The 19812-nt window shown below is 41.2% G+C and overlaps 1 protein-coding gene across 2 annotated transcripts; it reads left to right on the top strand.

Moving 5' to 3' along the window:
- The first annotated feature begins 320 nt into the window (after positions 1 to 320).
- Positions 321 to 16653, top strand: MSL3 (MSL complex subunit 3). Of its 2 annotated transcripts, none has more exons than XM_045537735.1 (13): positions 321 to 520; positions 1947 to 2029; positions 2416 to 2511; positions 2772 to 2872; positions 3749 to 3831; positions 4402 to 4524; positions 5088 to 5248; positions 5699 to 5857; positions 7473 to 7735; positions 10308 to 10417; positions 13317 to 13416; positions 13814 to 13898; positions 15840 to 16653. In XM_045537735.1, exons 1-13 carry the CDS (start codon positions 419 to 421, stop codon positions 15937 to 15939), a joined length of 1566 nt encoding a protein of 521 aa, XP_045393691.1. In that variant the 5' UTR covers positions 321 to 418; the 3' UTR covers positions 15940 to 16653. The 2 variants fall into 2 exon arrangements, with proteins under 2 accessions (XP_045393691.1, XP_045393692.1); XM_045537736.1 differs by lacking the exon at positions 321 to 520 and adding an exon at positions 762 to 938.
- Positions 16654 to 19812: the final 3159 nt, after the last annotated feature.

Here is a 19812-nt window from a genome sequence, read left to right as displayed (position 1 = left end):
CGGCTCTCTCCCTAAGCGGCCCCCACGCTCCGGCCAGAGAGCGGGCACCCGGGCGACGACACTGCGCGCACGTGGGCGCAGCCTGGAGGCAGCGGGGACCCTTTCCCATGGGGGCGAGAGGAGACATTCTGCCGGTAGACCTCGCCCAAGGGGTCGCGCTGTCCGCTGGCACCCCTCCCGAAGCCCCGGCGGGGACGCGCGGGGGCGCGCTCGGGCAGGAACGCGCGCGTCCGGCGCCTCCGGGGGCCCCGCAACCGCGCGGGCCGGGCAGAGGAGGGGCCGAGGGCGGGGCGGCCGCAGCCTCCACCATTCCAGGGCCCCCCCGGCCGCGGTGCACCGCCTTCCCGCCCCCGCCTGCCCTCCCCCACCGCGCGCGCTCCGCCCGCCCCGGAGCCTCGCCCTCCGCCACGATGAGCAAATGAGCGCGAGCGAGGGCATGAAATTTAAATTCCACTCAGGGGAGAAAGTGCTGTGCTTCGAGCCTGACCCCACCAAGGCGCGAGTGCTGTACGATGCCAAGGTGCCACCACGGAGGGACAGGGAGGAGGCGCGGGCCGGGGGATCCGGGGACCGGAGGCGGGGGCGGGGGCGGACAGCGGCGCGGCGCGCGGGGACCCGCCGGGCTCCTCGGCCCGCGAGGAGCAGTGCGGGCGACAGTGGGCGCTCGGGAGGCGCTGAGCGTGGGAGTCGGGGCGGGGTCTGCAGTGTGGTTCCGCTTCCTCCTGGCTGGTGTGACGGGCCGCGCATGCGGGATGGGGAGCCCTGCGAGTGCCCTGTCGCGAGCTCAGGGCAGCGGTTAGTAACCGCGACCCCACCGTGGGCCACGGGTGGAGGAGGCTTCTCAACTACGGCCTCATCTATCGCCTCAAATCTCTGCTCGTCCTATGCGGCCCAGTGCCGCGAGAGCTCCCGTGGGACGCCCTTGCTGTCTGATTCAGGTCTTAATCCATAGTTCCACGGCACTGGCCGCCGATTTGCGATGTTGTTGCTGTAGGACCCTAGTCTAGTTTAGGCCCAGTCCCTCATGTAGGCCATCCCGAGGGCAAGGTTGGTCCAGTGCTTTTGCCCCTCAGGGCCTTGCAGCATTTACGTTTTCAGTCCTCAAAGGATTTGCGTGTTTCTGACCATGTTTGAGCAAAATTGCGCCCCAGGCCCATCCACCTAAGTCGTGGGTGCGCTGAACCAATCTTGCAGCTCCTCAGGTCTGGCTGGTGGGCAGGAGTGAGCACCAAATTCCTGGAACCCTAAGGAAAACACAGTTCAGCGACCTGGGTCCCTAGGGCCACCTGGGCAAAACATTTGGCAGCAGGGACAGGGGCGGCTCCAGGTGTGTCTTTGGCGAAGCCTGGGTGGCTCTGTCATTTAGGGATGCTCCAGGGTCTCTGGGCTGAGTATGTTCTACCTTTGGTCCCCTTCCCCGCAGTCCTGGTCTGTTTTCTAATCCCCTCTGCTGTCCCTCGTCTCTCTTCCTACCTCCAAGTCTCCCCGGAAGGTGAGGAGGGAGACAAGCCCCATCATTAACCTCAGATGTTCCCTCTGGGGACACAGCAGAGAGGGATTCCGGAGTCTCCTGCCAGCCTTCCTGGCACTGGACGCAGGGGAGCCCAGGAGACTACAACTCCCATAGGTCTCAGAGCTGCAGCTTTCGCCTTACCTGGACTCCTGCTAGTGACAAATCAGCTGGCCAATGGCTTCAGAAATTTCATCGTGTCTCACACTCAGAGACCAATCACGGGATGGTTGGACGGATGTTTCCTATTTTGAAGGCGTCCACTTAGGGGAAAAAAATGGTATTGAAAGGAAAAATGTTTCAGCCTAGCTCTTGGTCTAAAAGAGGAGAGAATGCTTTCTTTTCTTTTAAAAATGATCTATGATCTAGTTTTCCTGATCTAACTTCCAGTTTTCTGTATGTTCTATCATTTATGGGCAATATTTTCTGGTTTCAGATTGTCGATGTTATTGTTGGGAAAGACGAAAAAGGCAGAAAGATCCCAGAATATCTGATCCATTTTAATGGTTGGAACAGAAGGTGAGTGTACTTGTTAAACTGGACTCAAAATTGATCATCTTTACAGCCCAGGAACATTGCAGATTTCTTTAAGTTTTAGAAACACTTGTAGAGAAGTTTGTTTCATTTCTTATTTTTGCTTTGTTATCAAAGCTAGCCTATTCTGAGGAATAATTACTTTTAAGTCGATTGTACTTGGATTTTCTATAGGAGAGTCTGGAAACCCCAGTTGTTACTGTATCTGAATAAGTTACTTTTTGAGTTTATTTGTATCCTCTTTGTAATTTTAAAATATTTACATTGTTTTCTAAAATGTAACTCTGAGGCAGTTTGTAGCTGTGAGGTACTTTTAGCATTTGTTTCGTATCAAACTAAAATACTGAATTTTCCTTTTTTTGTTCAATTAGCTGGGATAGATGGGCAGCCGAAGATCATGTGCTTCGTGATACTGATGAAAATCGTAGATTACAGCGTAAATTGGCAAGAAAAGCTGTAGCTCGCCTGTAAGAATACTTAATGTTTTGGATTTAAAAGTAGTGTTACCTATTTAAAGTGTGTAAGAGAAGAGAGTTATTCTAAGTAACTACAGTGTTTTCAGAGTGGCTATTGCATAATTTTCTGAAATGGAAATTACCATTTATTTTCTAAGGTTTAATTATGTTTCAGATATTTAAGAATTGTTGTTTATTATATCTTGTTTTGATCTCAAGATCCATATCAGTTCAATGTCAAAATTTATTTCAGTTGCATTTATCTTTTTCAGGAGAAGCACAGGAAGAAAGAAGAAGCGCTGTAGGTTGCCTGGTGTTGACTCTGTCTTAAAAAGCCTCCCTGTTGAAGAAAAAGATGAAAATGATGAAAACTGTGAGTGACTTGACTTCATTTTCTTTGGCTAAAAGGACTCTCACCTAATCTTTTTATACTGCAGGACTGAGGGGAGGATTCATTGAAATCATAGACAAGGAAACATTTCAAGCTCTTATGTATAATATTTGCCCCTTTCGTTTTTGACAATTAAAGTAGCAATCAATATGATAAGTCAGTAAGTCAGTAATGGCACCTTATCAGAGTCATGCTCATGACCGCTGTCTTGGCCAGTATCTTTGTATGAACACCTCCCAGGTCTGTTCCCACAGTCATTCTCTTCTTGGCACCTCCCAGGCCTTGGCTTCACTTATAAATCCAATGGGGAACTGTAGGGTCCTAGCTGATGAAACGCTTTCAGATCATTAGCTTATGTGATTTTTGCATCCATTGAAATTGTTGTCAAAATAAATTTCTTTTGTGAAAGATGTAGTATTTATGTTCAGCATTTAAAATATATACAGGACTTGCCAGGTGCAGTGGCTCATACCTGTTATCCCAGCACTTTGGAAGGCTGAGGTGGGAGGATCATGTGAGGCCAGGAGTTCGAGACCAGCCTGGACAACATAGTGATAGCCCGTCTCCACAAAAAAAAAAAAAAAAAAAAACCAGCTAGGTGTGGTGGCATGCACCTACAGTCCCAGCTACATGAGAGGTTAAGGCAGGAGGATAACTTGAGCCCAGGAGTTTGAGGTTACCATGAGCTATGATCGAGCCGCTGCACTCCAGCCTGGGCGACAGAATCCCCATCTCTGAAAAATATATACAGGACCGTAGTTTATTATTCCCTGCAGAATGCATGCTACATCTAAATATTTGTAAATGTAAGGGTTGGTGAAGTATATAATATGGGTTTGATATTTTTGTTTTACCTAGCAATAAGCAGTTCCTCTGATAGCAATGAAGAAAAGGATGAAGAAATAAGTGAAGAAAGTGATATTGAAGAAAAGATTGAAGTGGTATAAAGTTTTTATTGTAAAAATTCTTTGTCTTTGTTGCATATTTTAGTGGTAAAATTTCATGGTAAAATTCTGTAGTTGTGAATTACATTCTAAAGATACATTTTTTAAACCAATAATGTAAATTTTTTCTTGACATTTAAAGAAAAGCAACCCTTATTTTTAGTCACTGTATGAGTCTCTCAGTGGCTCTTTATGTCCATAAAGTGTTTCCAAAAATTATAGTTATCTCTTTCTTTCCAGTCAAATTCTGAACTTTATTTTATAATGATAATTAATTTTTTAGTGGAGTGTAACAGTTTGGCATCTTCTTCCTGCTTCCAAAGTTAATGTAAATCCCAGTGGTATACTTAAATGGGGATGAAACAAAATGTGCATGTGTGATGTGGTTAGTGCCCTAAAACAAGTTAACTTTTGGCCTTTAATATACTTTCAATTAGCACATGTGGCATAATGTGCACCTTGAGGATTAACTGGATTTGTTTCATAGCAGCCTCTCGTGTGTTACTCCTTTGGATATAGACACTCCTACTGTTTTAAATAGTTACAAATGGAATTGTGATATTGCAGAAAGAAGAACCAGAGCTGCAAACAAAAAGGGAAATGGAAGAAAGAACAATAACTATAGAAATCCCTGAAGTTCTGAAGAAGCAGCTTGAGGATGATTGTTACTATATTAACAGGAGAAAACGGGTAAACCAAGAGAACCTATAAAGCATGGATTTGTTGTGGTGCTTTCACTTGGCCATATTTTGCAATCACAGACTCAAATAATTGAGAAGCTTAGAAGAATGAAGTTTATATTTTCAGTTTTGTAATGACTCAGGTTTTAAAGTTCTCTGATTTAATTAAAACTCATGCAGCCCTGGCTTCCCCTGGAATCCTCTAGGGAGCTTTCCAGAATCCTGCTGCCTGGGATAGGGTTAGCTTCAGCCAAGAGGCTAAGACTTCTTAATCTGTGGTGGGGTCCAGCTATGGGTATACTTGTAGGGTCTCCCTTGTTGTTCACTAAGATTGAGAGTCAGTGCTTACATTTATTCAAAAATGTAATACCATAATCAGCATAGGGATATGATCAGTAGAGAAAAAATGATCAAAGGACTTCAGAATCTATTTATTTAAGTTCTATTTGAACAGAATTGGTTTTGCTTTATTTTGCTGTTAAAAAAACGATACAGACGTGACCACTCTTTCTTGGAATATGTGGTTTATTACAATGGGATGCATACTTCAGATGTCTGTATTTTTGTTAACAGTTAGTGAAACTTCCATGCCAGACCAACATCATAACAATTTTGGAATCCTATGTGAAGCACTTTGCTATCAATGCAGCCTTTTCAGCCAATGAGAGGCCTCGTCACCACCACGTTATACCACACGCCAACATGAATGTGCATTATATCCCAGCAGAAAAGAAGTGAGTACCAGCGTGTCTGGTGTCTTGTGGTTCTCTTTGTGTATTAGAGAAGTGGCTCCCATTTAGAATAGGTGACATTTGTCTCCAATTATTTTGAATTCATTTAATAATTCATAATTGACTCATCAATCTAATGTCAAAATCTTGTAACTTGTGTAAAGAATTAGTGAAGATTCCACAAATCTGGTCTGGATTCATGGAGAATGCACTGCCTCAGCACTGAGACCAATTTTTTCAGTGATAGCTTCAGGGTGAGAATTCTTTCCTTGAGAAGCACCAGAATGGGCAGTGAGGATTTTCCCAAATCTTATTTACAAACAGTCTTTATTCTAATCAGAGTTTAATTTTAAAACTCTGCCCTTAAAAATGTGCAACTTCATTGTGAAATTTTGAACAGTATCTAACTATGACTTCATTGCATCTCTGATCTCTTCTTTTTAATCCTCCTAGCGTTGACCTTTGTAAGGAGATGGTGGACGGATTAAGAATAACCTTTGATTACACTCTCCCATTGGTTTTGCTCTATCCATATGAACAAACTCAGTATAAAAAGGTGACTTCGTCTAAATTTTTTCTTCCAATTAAGGAAAGTGCCACAAACACTAATAGGTAAGTTCGATGGCCTGCACTTTCACCCTCAGATGTCAGCAATGCAGTAATCAAATTTTTCTTTTTAAGAGTTGATGCTATGAGGCCAGCATGTTTGGAGAAGGGAAAAGATTGAAAACTGCCCATATGGGTGGTTTTCTTTTTTCCTGGGTAAGCTAAGTCGTCATTGACTTTTACATGGCTCTGACAGATTTTACCAAGTGAAGATCCCAGTGTAGAGAACTCAGGTGGGATGGTGAGCAGCTCTCCCCATCTTTCGGAAGACAGCGGTGGGTAGGCTGAAGAGAGCACAGACCCAGAAGGGTGGAAGGGGTGGGTTTGAACTGAGGTCCCTCACTTGCTGTTGTGTGACTTGGGGAGGTTCCTTCTGAGCCTCTTGCTTTTACATCTGTATGATGGAGTGAATGCCCACTTCCCTGGTAGTTAATGTTGAATGAGAATGTTCATAAAGGGCCAGCAGCCTTCGGCCTTCAGTAAAAGTTAGTTCCCTTCTCGCACTGATGTGTTACCACTTTTCTTCCCTCAGTGACCAGACATGCTCCAATCTCTTCTTTTAGGGGTGGGGGAGTCCCCCATCCTAAAGTCTTTTCCCTTTATCTCTATAAGCTACTACTCTATCTCCCTCCTTCCTCTCTTCCTGAGAGGGTGGTCTCTTATAATTTCCACTCATCCTTCTCCTTTCTTAACCACTTATCATCTGCCTTTAACTACCACTGCCCTGCTATATACTCTTTCTCCAAGGGCACTAGTAACGTCCCACTTGCCACGCGCTGTGCTCTGCACTGGCTACCTTTCCCCACCCTTTGCACTGGCTACCTTTCCCCTTCTCCCTTTGCTTCATGGCTCCCAGTGCCCCTGGTTCTCTGTCTGCCTCACCACCATCTCCTCTGAGCCTGCCTGCCTGTGAGGGCTTCTCTCCCTCCTCCCTTTCCCCATGTCAGTCTCACCCCAGCTGAGAGACCTGCAAGACTCACTGGGGGGGGGTCTGTGTCAAAGTCCCTGTGGCCTATTCCTAACCTCAAGATTCCCAGTGTCCAGGGTGGACTGTGTTTCCGCAAAGCTCCCCTTGGTGCTTGTGGCTTTTTCTAGCCTGCCCAGTAGTTACATTCTGATGAGATTATATGATACTGCTAATCTCTGGACCAGGGTTTCTCAACCTTGGCCCTCTGAATGTTTTGAACTGGATCATTTGTTGTAGGGCTGTCCTGTGCATTGTAGGATGTTTAGCAACATTCCCGGCCCCCCACCCAGTAGATGACAGTAGCACACCTTCTGTCAGTTGCGACATCCAAAAATGTTTCCAGACACTGCCAGCTGTCCCATTAGGGCAGATTGCTCACAACTGAGAGCCACTTTTCTAAGACAAATGTAAAAGAGACATCACAATCTTTAATGTCAGTGTGCCTTGCAGAGCTATGGAGAGGATTAAAATGACTTAATATATTTAGTGACTCTTTTTAAGAAAGTATGTGTTTTGGTGCATTTGGAGGTGCAGACTTCCAACCCTCTTGATGTAGAGAGTGTTTTCTGCTTTCAAGAGGCCCTTTAAGAAGCCCTCAGGTTTCTGCAGAGGCTCCTCATGTGGTCTGTGTGTGACACTCTCCCTCTCTCCTAGGAGCCAGGAGGAGCTTTCTCCTAGCCCACCTTTGTTGAATCCGTCCACTCCGCAGTCCACAGAGAGTCAGCAGACCACGGGTGAACCGGCCACCCCTAAAAGGCGCAAAGCTGAGCCGGAAGCATTGCAGTCTCTGAGGCGGTCCACGCGCCACACAGCCAACTGTGACAGGCTGTCTGAGAGCAGTGCCTCTCCTCAGCCAAAGCGCCGGCAGCAGGACACTTCCGGCAGCATGCCCAAGCTGTTCCTGCACCTGGAAAAGAGTATGTTCATTCCTGGGGGCCCCAGGCTGGGGAGAGCCAACATTTACTTTGTGCTTAGTCTGTGCTAGGCACAGTGCTGAGTTTGCGTGCGTGTGCAGTGCGTGTGATTTCCATGACATGTCCAAAGTCCTGTTGCGCCACCCACTGCAGAGCCGCAGACAGATGAAGCGGCCAGCACAGACCGCGCAGTGAGGCTTGGTCGGGGGACACTGCGTTGTCTCCTCACCTTTCCCTTCTCACCATCACTCTCTACCCCTTCTTATGAGCAAACTGAGGTATTAGAATTCTGTGTTTTGTAGAGGTAGCCCTAAGGATTCATTCAAAATGAGAAATTCTAATGGGTTGTTTTGGTTTTTTGTTTCCTTTATACTGTCTCAGTAGTCTCTCCGTTCGAAAGTTTAATTTTGAAAGTTCTATCCTGAAATATCAAAGTGAGAACGCCCAGATTTCCATCCTCTCTTCTTACCTCATCTCAGCCCCAACCCAAGCTCCATCAGATCTGCTCACCTAGAGTTTGAGCTGCAGTGCTTGAAGGGCAAGATAAATTATGGAGGAGTTCACATTTTTTTCCCAAAATATGCATAGATCAATTGACTGTAGCATAAAACTTTAAGCCACTGCTAATCATTTTTAAACTTTAAAAACTGCTAAAACAAGTGTCATTAATTGGATACAGTGACTTTAGAAGCTAACATTAGCTATCATGACATACACTAACCAGGTATTTTCCCAAATTAATGAAAATGTGGCTGTTTAACCTATGCTAATAAAGCCTCTTACTAGTATTCACTTTACATTTAAGACCACATTCACAAATAAAATATGTGGTGCTCAGTGTTTACATAATTCCACCATTTACTGCCCAAAATGAGTAAAATGAAAGGTTGATGCCAGTGGGATCAATGCTGTCACCCAATATATATCAGATTCAGTGAAGAAGTTGACAGTAGAGGCAGGTTGCATGCTTGTCAACCGGCAAACTACACGGTGACCTCCTATGCTAAGGTCAGGGCAAAACTCCTTGGAGCCGAATCCTAAGGCCCCAGTAGGTGTATCTCATGCGTGTCCTTCTGCTCACCCCTGTTCTTTCCCCAGCCTCTCCTGCTGGGCTGACTTCTTCAGGTCTCGTGTGAAGCGTCACCCTATCTGAACTCCCAAAGCTGTCATCACAGTGGCGCTCAATGTTTAGGCACCCGCTTCCTTGTGTACCCCAACCCCACCATTCCCATCACATCACAATCTCCTGGGAGAAAGGGCTGACTTGTTGCTTGTGTCACCTCTGTCACAGCTCCGAGTTGGGGGCATAGTTCCTTTATTGAAAGGATTTGTTTGGTAAAATTTGGATTCAGTCAAAAGGCCACACTCAAGGATCCAGAAGGCCACAGGTTCCCAACCCCTGTTTTAGGTGCTTAATAAGTATTTGATGATTGAGTGAAGATTGGGAAAAGTTCAGAAGGGCAAAGTAAAAGAAGACATACATTTTTAAAAAAATCCTTTTGGACAATCAAGTGCTAAAACAAAATCAGTTTTTTTAACAGCTTTGTGGAGATATCATCCATGTACCTTATAATTCACCCATTTAAAGTGGTTTTTAGCATATTAACAGATTTGGGCAGCCATCGCCAAAAACAGTTCCAGACATTCTCACCATCCAAAAAAAAAAAAAAAACTCCACATCCATTAGCAGTCACTCATGCACCCCTCCCTGCATCCCTTGGCAACCACTAATCTATTCGTCTCTATAGATTTGCCTATTTGGGGCATTTCATATAAATGGAATCGTATAATATGTATGTAGGTAGCTAACAAGGATTGATTGAATATTGGGAAGATTCAGTTGGGAAGAGTAAAGAGGCAGGTTTTGTTTTTTAAAAGAAGATGCTAAAAAGTAAAGTGCTTTTTCTTTTTTTGTTTTCTTTGCATTTTTTATTGACGTGATTTTCACATTTAAAATTAACTGTTTTAAAGTGAATAATTCAGTAGCACTATCTTTTTTACCAGCTCTTTTGAGATATAATCCACATATCATACAATTCACCAGTTTAAAGTGTACAATTCGGTGGTTTTTTAGTGTATTCACACAGTTGTACAACCATTTCTACAATCAATTCCAGAACATACTCAAAAGAAACCCCATACTTATTGCAATCACTTTCTATTTACCCTTTCTGTAAGCTTTGGTGACCACTAAGCTACTTTCTGTCTCTGTGGATTTGCCTATCCTGGGCATTTCATATATATGGAATCATAGAATGATTGGCTCCTTTCACTTAGCATAATGTTTTCAAGGTTCATCCACGTCATAGCATGTGTCAGTACTTTATTCCCTTTTTTTAACCAAATATTCCAGAGTCCACAGTGCTAACCATTACACCATGGAACTGCTTTAACCAAATATTCCAATGTTATCTTTTATAAGAGGAAAGTTTTATTGTTAAAGATTAATAATTTCTGAGAACCAATTTTTGATTTGTGTTCTGCTGTTTTTAACAGTTTTGATGACAGTCTTTAATTCATTTGCTGTGTGACTTACAGGCAAATAATTCTATGTTTTTTGTTGTTGTTGTTGAAGAGACACCAGTGCATAGCAGATCGTCTTCACCTATTCCTCTGACTCCCAGCAAGGAAGGGAGTGCTGTGTTTGCTGGCTTTGAAGGGAGAAGAACTAATGAAATAAATGAGGTAAAGTGTTGGTGTTTGATGATTGTCTCCAATGAGTCCTTCACCACTTGTGGTTGCTTAAATCCTATGGAAGGAAGTCAAGGTTCTTGAAGCATCATGTTGTTATTACTGTAAGCATTAACAAAATTGTACATAGGATTATGTTTAACAGTATGTTTTTGGTTTCTAAAATGAGAAATTTCTAAAAATTTGGTTTTTGTTAGGATTCCAGCCATATGCTTATGATCATCTTTTATCTTAAATAAGTATGATTATTGAAATACCAATATTTTCACTTTGTATAACAGGCGTCAACACACTTTTCTGCAAAGGGCCAGAGGGTAAACATTTCAGGTTTTGTGAGCCATATGGTGTCTGTCAAGACGACTTAACTCAAAAAGTAGCCACAGACAATGTGTAAATAAAATGAGTGGGCTGTGTTCCAATAAAACTTGATTTATGGAAACTGAAATGTGAATAGCATTTACTTTTCATGTGTTGCAAAATATTATTTTGTTTGTTTTCCAGTCATCTAAAAATATAAAATGCATTCTTAGCTCATGATCAATACAAAAACAGGTGGTGGTTGGGCCAGGTATGACCAGTAGGCTGTAGTTTGCTGACTTCTGCTTTCCATACTTGATTCTCCTCCATTATTAACAGTAATATTAATCGTTGTCCCTTCCAGGGCGTGCCGTATGCCACCATTGTGCCAGACACTTGAACCAATTTACCTTGACTTCTTGAGATCAGCCTTGCCACCAGGTTTTCATTTGACAAATGAGAAAATTTTTCATTTTAAAACTATTTTTAAGGCCTGTTAGGTGATATGGTATAGATAGTGAGCATTTCAGGGGTTCAGAAGTCTTAGTCCATTGGCATATTTTGTGAATTTCCCCTAGGAGGTGGTATTTCCTTGTTACTTTAAGATGGGTGGGAATTGTACATGGGAAGATGGCTTTACTAGGCAAAGAACACTTGATGATATGGGAACAGGGGTTGACAAACTTGTTTTGTCAGATAATAAATATTTTCGGGGATGTGTGCCATATGGTCTCTCTTGAGATTGTTCCAGCAGGATAGTAGCATAATCCATAAACAAATGGCTGTGGCTCTGTGCCTCCCCCCACCAGTTCGTTCATGGACACTGAGAATTTAATTGCATAGGACTTTCACATATCATGAAATATTATTCATTTGATTTTTTTCCAGCCATTTTGAGCACATGAGCATTGGGCTTATTTTGGCCCAGAGGCTATAGTTGGCTGACCCTGACCTTGATTTAGAAGAGAGAAAGCCTAGAAAGCCTGATTTGTGTTATGATGATTGTTGGGGGTAGGTTAGGATATTCCTAGTTCAAGCGGTCTCTGACACACCCATTTTTCCAACAAGAAGGCACTGCAGGTTTTATTATTTAAGGGGAATCACATTTCTTTAAAGAGGCACCTGCATATTCAGGCAAGGACCATTCCCACTCTGGTCAGCAGTGCGAGTCCGACATCTAGTGATTATAGGTACTGCCACAAGCCATAGTAAAACAGTAAAAAGAAGTATGCTTTCTGGTAATTGGTTGGAGTTCAGCAGGCTCTTAGTACTCGTGAGATCTTAGTGAATTCCTACCTCCTTATGTGCCTCTATCAGGGTGTTTTTTAACCAGTCGCTGCCCCACTGTGTCAGGGGAAGGTCTGGCCCTGCACATTGCTAGTAAAGATCCACAGATGGTTCCTGTGCATGCCACACTGAGAATCCCTCCACTAGAAACCTACTATTTTCACCCATAAAATGAGTCTTTGATAAGTAGAAGATTATATACTGCATTGAAATGCGGAATTGAGTGAGTGAGGTAGAGCCACTTGCTAATTAGCCAAATGACCTGCTTTTGTACTGTGGTTCATGGCTCCAATGATTGCAAATTCCTGTATGTTCCCTTTGACTACCACTGTCAAAATGGTTCCAAATGGTTCCCAAGCTTCAGCCGTGTGCACTGGGTGGGTGCCAGGGATGGTGTAAAGATGCTGAAACAATCCCTGCTCTCAGTGCTCTGCAGCACAGAAGGCTGGGGCAGGGGTTGGGGGGCCTATGGGAGAGTCTAGAGCTGGCCACGTGTGGGCTGAAGTGAAACAGGCCTTCATCCTGGAGTCCTACGGAGCCACCTTGGTGCTTTTTAGTTTCTACAGTTTCATTTTGTCTAATTGACTCTTTGTCAGCATTTCTGTATTTGGGGGAATACCCTTCTTTGTCTCCTAAGGATCTCCTTCAGCCTATTTCCATATTAAATTTGATGTCCCAAAAGCCAAAGTGGCAACTCAGTAGAGTAGGCTCTGGTTCTATAATTTGCTGAAGTACTTCTACGGAAACTTTTTAGAGAGTTTTGAAATATGGCTCTCCCTGTAACAAAAGCCCCAAGTCGACCCACAGTTCTGAAATTCAGAGTGAAGGCAGAGAAATCAGTTACCAAGTTTGAAGTCTATTTTCAGTTGATTCCGGGGTTAAAAGATTCAAATTAGTTTCCACAATGAATCTAATACCAAGAAATTAGGGAATCTTGAAACAATGATAATATTACTCAAAACATCTTTGGGTTACTTTTTAATGCTTCATTCTCTCTAATGCAGCAGTATTTTCAATAAAGGAAAAGGGGAATCATGTTTCTTTAAAATGGTAATAAATACTTTTAAAGGAATAAAATAGTTACCATTATTTATAGGGAATAGCTGTTGAGAATTAAGAAATCAATATTTCCTTGATCTGATTTTAAGTCTTTTTTGTCCTTCATCTTTATCTTTATATTAGCTTGTGTTTATTTTGATATAGTGGGATATTTTTTTCCTCTACATACAATTTGCTGTCATAATTTTTAGGTGATTGGAAGTGTCTCCATTAAGAGTAACGAAAGTGTTCAATTCGTGCTTTTTGCCAGGTCCTCTCCTGGAAGCTCGTGCCTGACAATTACCCTCCAGGTGACCAGCCACCCCCTCCCTCTTACATTTACGGGGCACAGCATTTGCTGCGGTTGTTTGGTGAGAATCCCAGTTCCTTCTTTCTTCTTTCCATCTTTTATTTTGCTTTGCTTTTAGCACTCTTGTTAGCTTACGTACATCTTACAGGTCTGGCTCTAGGTATCTAGAGATACAGATACAGATACTGATATAGAAATTTTGAGGTCTAAGAAAAATCATCCAAAAGTGACCTGTTCAAAGAAAAGGCACTGAACAGATCTTAAATTTCACAAAACTTAGGTTTGTAATATTTGTATTGCCACTCTGTTCAGTAGGAGTTTTCGGTTTTGTTTGATAACATGGATGTTAATTTTAGTTCCAATAAGGATAAGGAGGGACCTAGATGATCCTTGAGTGAATCCTAGGCTTTGTCAGATTCTGCTAATTGTAAATGGTTTTGCCTTTATTTTTAATGCAGTAAAACTTCCAGAAATCCTTGGAAAGATGTCCTTCTCTGAGAAGAATCTGAAGGCTTTACTGAAGCACTTTGATCTCTTTCTGAGGTATTTTTATTGCATTGTCAAAACTTAACCTCTGTTGCTATATATATGACTTTTCTAAACTTCTCTTTAGCACATGTGGGAGTCAGCTCTGTGGTGTTATAAATAGTAGCAATATAATATTACTTAAGTATGGTTGGTTCTAACTGTAATGGTAAAATAGGATTTTTTTTTTGATATTTCTTTTTTCTATGATTTCTCCAGTTTCTGAGTCAGGGGCATTCATTTTACAGAGGTAAATTTTTTGTGTCACTAGAAGAATTCAGTTGAACAAGCTTTTAAATAGAAAATAAATTTTCTAAAGTAGAAGTGATTGAGATTGATAATAATTTAGTTTTACCTATTTTATTCAGGAGTACCTCAACCACTGGACTTTTCTTTCTTGTGTGTAGATGAACTTAAATAATAGCATTTACATGTTGGATTTTGGTGTTTACTTTAGGGTTAAGAGAAATAACCCATAGTCTGTGCTGTTGTTTGTGAAGTCAGAGAAAAGTGGTGTTTTCTTCAACTGACAAAGCCAGTCATTTTCCTATTTAGTAGGGTCACTTGGCCCTAGGCTCTGCTGTTTCCCTGTTCTCCCATCCAGGTGATGTCTGTTGACCACTTCTTCTCCTTGGCCTTCAAGGCTAGTTGTCACCCTGCCTTGCCCAGCTTGTCCTAGCTACCTGAGCTTGTTTCTCAGGGGCACCTTTTCCTTATAGTCAGATCCCACCCTGACTTATCAATGTCAAAGTGGGGCCCAACTACTGCACGGGTGAGCACCCCAGCCAGAAAAATGGGTCTTTTGGTTTTAAAAGATAACTTTCACGTAGGCATTTTGAATAAAGGGTCCATGAGTGGAATTAGGCTTAACATTTTACTGGAAACAAGTTTCAAAAATACCCTCTTCCCTCCCAGCCTCCTTTTCAAACACCCACAACTCTATTTGGCATAAAATTTTATAAACTGAAATCAAATAGTGCCAAGAAAATTTGAAGAGATAGTTGCAAGTTAGCATAGGAAAGCTGGCTAATTTTGAAGTATGCCTAATACAAAGTATAATTTAGAATTTTAGGAAATAACTCAGAAGGATTTATAGGTAAATATAGTAAGAAATTTAAAAAATATATCCAAAGACATAAATTAGAACCAGTGGATTCAATAATGACGATAAAAATGTTACAATCATAGAAGGAAAAAAGTTAGCTGCCCAATGAATTTTGACTCATTTTTACTAAAGAAGATATTATACCTTTTTAGGAATTCAGACAGGTGGGAGGTAGCTGGGAAAACAAGTATGAAAGTAATTAGCTTACTAGTTAATATTGCACATTGGAGAATGTTTTAGCCCTCCATGGCAAAATCAGTTGAAGTTTGAGTCAAGATATCATCTGCATATTGCAGACTCTTGAATGCCTGGCTACATTTTAACATCCATCTACACACATAAGTCTTTTTATGTTTTGGTACAGTAAGCTAGAACTGTAACACCTTTTGGCATGGCAAGTTAGAACACGAAATGCTATTATTGGTTATTCTGTTCAATTTCGGTGTAAGGTTGCTCATATAAGCAACATAAATGTCTCATGACATTTGTTGAATTTATAATTTGTTGTTCTTTGTACTTTGAAAAACAGGCAAACGTAGAAATATTCGCTGAGGCTTTTTTCCCACTGAAGTGTTTGTATAACCAGACTGCCACCTAGTGGAGTGTGGGTCCTATTTCTCTTTGCACACCTGGTGATGGTGAAGGGATTCAGATATCAATAGATAGTAATTAATGTAGAAGCTGGATAAGTACAATAGAAGTAATCAGTATATAGAAATCTATATTGTAGTCCTTTTTTTCTTTCTAATACCAAAAAAGAGTTGAAATGTTAGTTGATTGAAAGATAATATTTTGCTTAGTGGTATTTAGTCCTTAGTATGTTGTTCATTGGGGCCATTTTTTTCTTTTGCCAGGTTTTTAGCAGAATACCATGATGACTTCTTCCCAGAGTCAGCTTATGTCGCTGCCTGTGAGGCACATTACAGCACCAAGAACCCTCGGGCAATTTATTAAAGTTTTGATGGTTCTGTAAGACCAGCTGCTCCATCTAGCTTTGTGCTCTGGGTTCCAGCTGAAAAACTAACAAAATGGTGGGTCTTCCTTATAGGGAGTGCAAACACAACGCCCATCCTGTGGGCTCTGGCAGAGGTGGGCCCTGTTGTTTTAGTTGCCCACATACTGTAGTTATTCTGTTAATAATTATTTCCGAAGTGCCTGTAAGGGCTCGGCTACACTTACTACTGCACAGGCCATCTCTGATGGCAGAAATAAAAGAGCAACTATGTTCACATTGAATTGTTCATGTAAGTGTACATAGGTTAGACCACTTGGGTAGATGTTTCAGTTAGTTAGCAAGAAGGACATTGTTTTGTTATTTGTTAGCATTAAATGAAATTTGTTTTGCAAACTGTTTTCATTCTTGTGATGAGGCTGAGCAACTCTGTTCAACAAACTTTAGTTTGTACTTGGAAACTGCAAAGTAGTCTCAAAATATTTTAGAGGGAATTGTTATTGATGGCAAAAGAAAATTTACAGCTATACATTTGCTTATAACGATTCCCTCTCTGTGAAACATTATTTTTGGTGATCTAAATAAAGCATTGCCTGTCTTGTTTGAGATTTTATAGCTATACTTTGTTGTGTAATGTTATGGTTCCCTTTCTGTAAAATGTTATTTTGGGTGATCTAAATAAAGCATTGCCTGTCTTGCTTGAAATAACCAGGAAAGAGAAGTTGTGCTCTGGCCTTGTCCTTTTCTCTCTATTGCGGGATAGCAGTGGGATAACCTTGACTCGTAACTTTTTGTTTCATTTTGTTTTACCTTTGTATCTTTTTTGTTAAGTCCCCCTTTGATTCTGCCTCACTTGACATGACTAGACAGTGGTTACTGGAAGCTCCTTTGGTTCTGTGCTGTCTTGTTGCTGCCCTGTGGGCTCATCTGGGGCAGACACCAATTTATCCTCCTCCCTCATTACCAAATGACGGTCTCTGCAGTCACCCCTCCAATCCTTATTTTAGTCTCACATGCCTCACCCCATCCCCAGATGTCTTAAAAAGTTCTAAATCGGTAGAAACGATACCAGTACCATACAAGCATTGAATATAGCAACTGTCTTTTCTTGTAGCTTAGTTCAGTAGACCTTAACTTCCAAAGACCACTGGTCATGAACAACAAACAAGGGCCATGAGGATTATTTTCAAATCTATTAAGTAGTTCTGTCAAAGTGACTTGTGCATACACTGACCAGTGAAAATTAGTACTGTACACTTAGTTGCTAAGTTAGACTGGGGTTTTGGTGTCTAATCTGGAGAGACATTGGGTTCATGGTAGGTTTCATCTCCATTTGGTGTATGCAATGCCTGTTTAAATCTGGTGCACTTGTGGTGTGCTGAATTGTTGAAAAAGTTTAATCAGTAAATTATTCATGGCCTGAAAAAGAAAAAGAAAAAAAAATTCCTTTAGAAGAATCTGCTTGTTTAAATGTCTCCAATGAAATGAACACAGACTTTCTCAGAAGATTTATATAGTTACATACCTTGAGTTTACAATTAATTCATTTTCTAATGAAAAATTATTTTCTTCCCCTAAAAGCATTTGTTAATTATAACTTCTCTTTAAAGATGATTATATGCAGCTTAGGTTGATTTAAATAATAACTTGTCTTCAAAATATCCATCCCTCTATTGTATATTACTAGAAATTGAAATCATTTCTCAGATAAAAACATGTTTATACATTTTTTAAATTTATAAAAATTATAAAATTATCCTCCTTTTGTTTATTTTTAAATTGTTACTTTCCTAAACTGCCAAACCTTGCAGTTTTAAAGTATCACATTCATTGTATCAGTGTTTTCCTTTCAGTAGTCATTTAAAGGCATGTTGAAAATAATGTTTTAATAACTTAAGTATTAGATCCTTATACTAGGTCATTGACAAGAACATGTGATAACAAAAAATACTTCTGAACAAAAATAGATTATCTAAATCATTCCAGAGTACAGTGTACACAAAAGAAGCCAAAGAAAATTTATCAATTTACAAAGGTTGCCATCTGGCATTAGAGTATAACATCAACTCAAACATTTGAGCAAGTGTAATTACCCTGTTTTGCCATTTGTTAAAATAATTCGGTAGACTTTGTCCTTTAAGATTTAGCTTGTCAAAGGTAAATTTGTCTGAACATTTATTGACAACAACCTACTCTGGTGCCCAAAACTGCTAGGTATTGGAAATATAAGGAAGAATAAAGCATGGTCCTTGACAGGGGAATACAGTTAAGATAATCTTTACAGGCATAGACCATTGTTTTTACTAAATCAGTTATGTGTTTAGGAAGTGTGTTACTTTAACCACTTCTTAATATACGAAGTATAATGTGGCCATAAAGGGCAGTATTTTCCAAAATTGACTTTCCCGTTGTCCAAAAAAGTATAATTCTATTCTTTTAACTGGTTGTCAGTTTAGGTGGATCATCGCAAGTTTTTACCAGTTATGGAATCTCGCCAAGATGGTGGAAAGGGACTTGATATCCATAGGGAAAGGGGATTTCAACAGATTAAATTTAAAAGCAGTAACTTGGAAATCATGTTTATGCCCCAAAGAGGTATGAAATGCCTCAATAAACTGGTTAAATCTTTTGTCTTAAAGCAATGCAATTGGAGAGACACCTTTTAATTCTGGCTGCTGCTTATCTTATGCTTGAGCCACATTATTCCAGATGTTCATTTGGGATGAATCCTTAGTGAATATTTGTTTTTACATAGTTCCAGCCAAAAGAGAATGCCTGCCTCTTCTCTGGAGTCCATCTAAATTCAATATGAATTTATCAATGGCCATTTCTTGCCTTCAGCTTTCCCTCTGGTGTAAATTGTAGGACATCTGACCAATGAGCAGGATGCAAGTTCCCAGCGAATGTACTCAAGGCCCGGGGAGGTTGTACCTAGCCAGCCCCACTCCCTCTGCACGGTGCCGGGCACATCAACTGGGAGGCCATCTGAGATCATCTTATCCAGATGGACATGCTGCCAACACACATGCACCTAACATCTTTTGTCATACAAGGAATACAATTATTACTGTGAATGAGCAAGAGTTCACATGTAGTGAACTCTTCAGGTTATTGGAAATCAGGAGACCTTCCCTATAGGAGAGTGCTTCTCACACTTGGATGTGCAGTCTTGCTAGGACGTGCGTTCCAACTCAGCAGGTCTGGGCAAGGCCCAAGAGTCTGCCCATCAGATGACTGCCAAGCGTGCTGATGCTGCTGGCCCTTGGTCCTCACTTTGAATAGGGAAGATATGGGGTGTTGTTGGAGGGGATAGGATGTACAAAATCAGGGACAGGAAACAGTATTCAGGAGACGTAGCTAGTCCTTTGTGCCATACTTACGATATGGTTTTCTATTTGTTCTTAGGACAGCTGCATCAGGAAGGTATTATGTTAAATATCTTACATAAATCAAGGAATTAGAATTCAGATTTGTTAGAAGCCAGAAGAGAATTCAAACTGAGGTCTCTTGATTCTAAAGCTATTTCCCCCCAATTTTTCCCAAGTTGAGGCAAGACAATAGGCAAGTTTCATGGGTCAGAGGGTAGAGGGAAGAAGTAGGGGTTTGTTTGGAATCATTTTTCTGCCATCTTCCCACTTTCTCCATCTTCTTCACCCTTCCCACATGTCCCCCAGAATTCTTACTGTTTTAAACTACCATCTGCTTGGCCATTTGCTTGATTCTGGTATTAAAGGAATAGGCAGTTCTTAGTTTAAGGCTTGTTTTCATAGCTAGATCTAAGCTGGGTTTATTTTTTGTAGTTCTGAAATTTGAGGGCTAATTGCAAAAGAAGAAAGTTAAGTTACTTAAGTTCATCCAAGATTCAATTACAACAC

This window comes from Lemur catta, chromosome X (assembly GCF_020740605.2).
Source record: "Lemur catta isolate mLemCat1 chromosome X, mLemCat1.pri, whole genome shotgun sequence".
Lineage (NCBI taxonomy): Eukaryota > Metazoa > Chordata > Mammalia > Primates > Lemuridae > Lemur > Lemur catta.
This window is presented reverse-complemented; position numbering and strand designations above follow the sequence as displayed.

Coding starts and splice junctions, on each gene's coding strand:
- MSL3 (XM_045537735.1), top strand. CDS start 419: ATGAGCGCGAGCGAGGGCATGAAATTTAAATTCCACTCAGGGGAGAAA. Junction 4,525..5,087: donor ATATTAACAGGAGAAAACGG/GTAAACCAAGAG, acceptor TTTTGTTAACAG/TTAGTGAAACTTCCATGCCA. Junction 5,249..5,698: donor TATATCCCAGCAGAAAAGAA/GTGAGTACCAGC, acceptor TAATCCTCCTAG/CGTTGACCTTTGTAAGGAGA.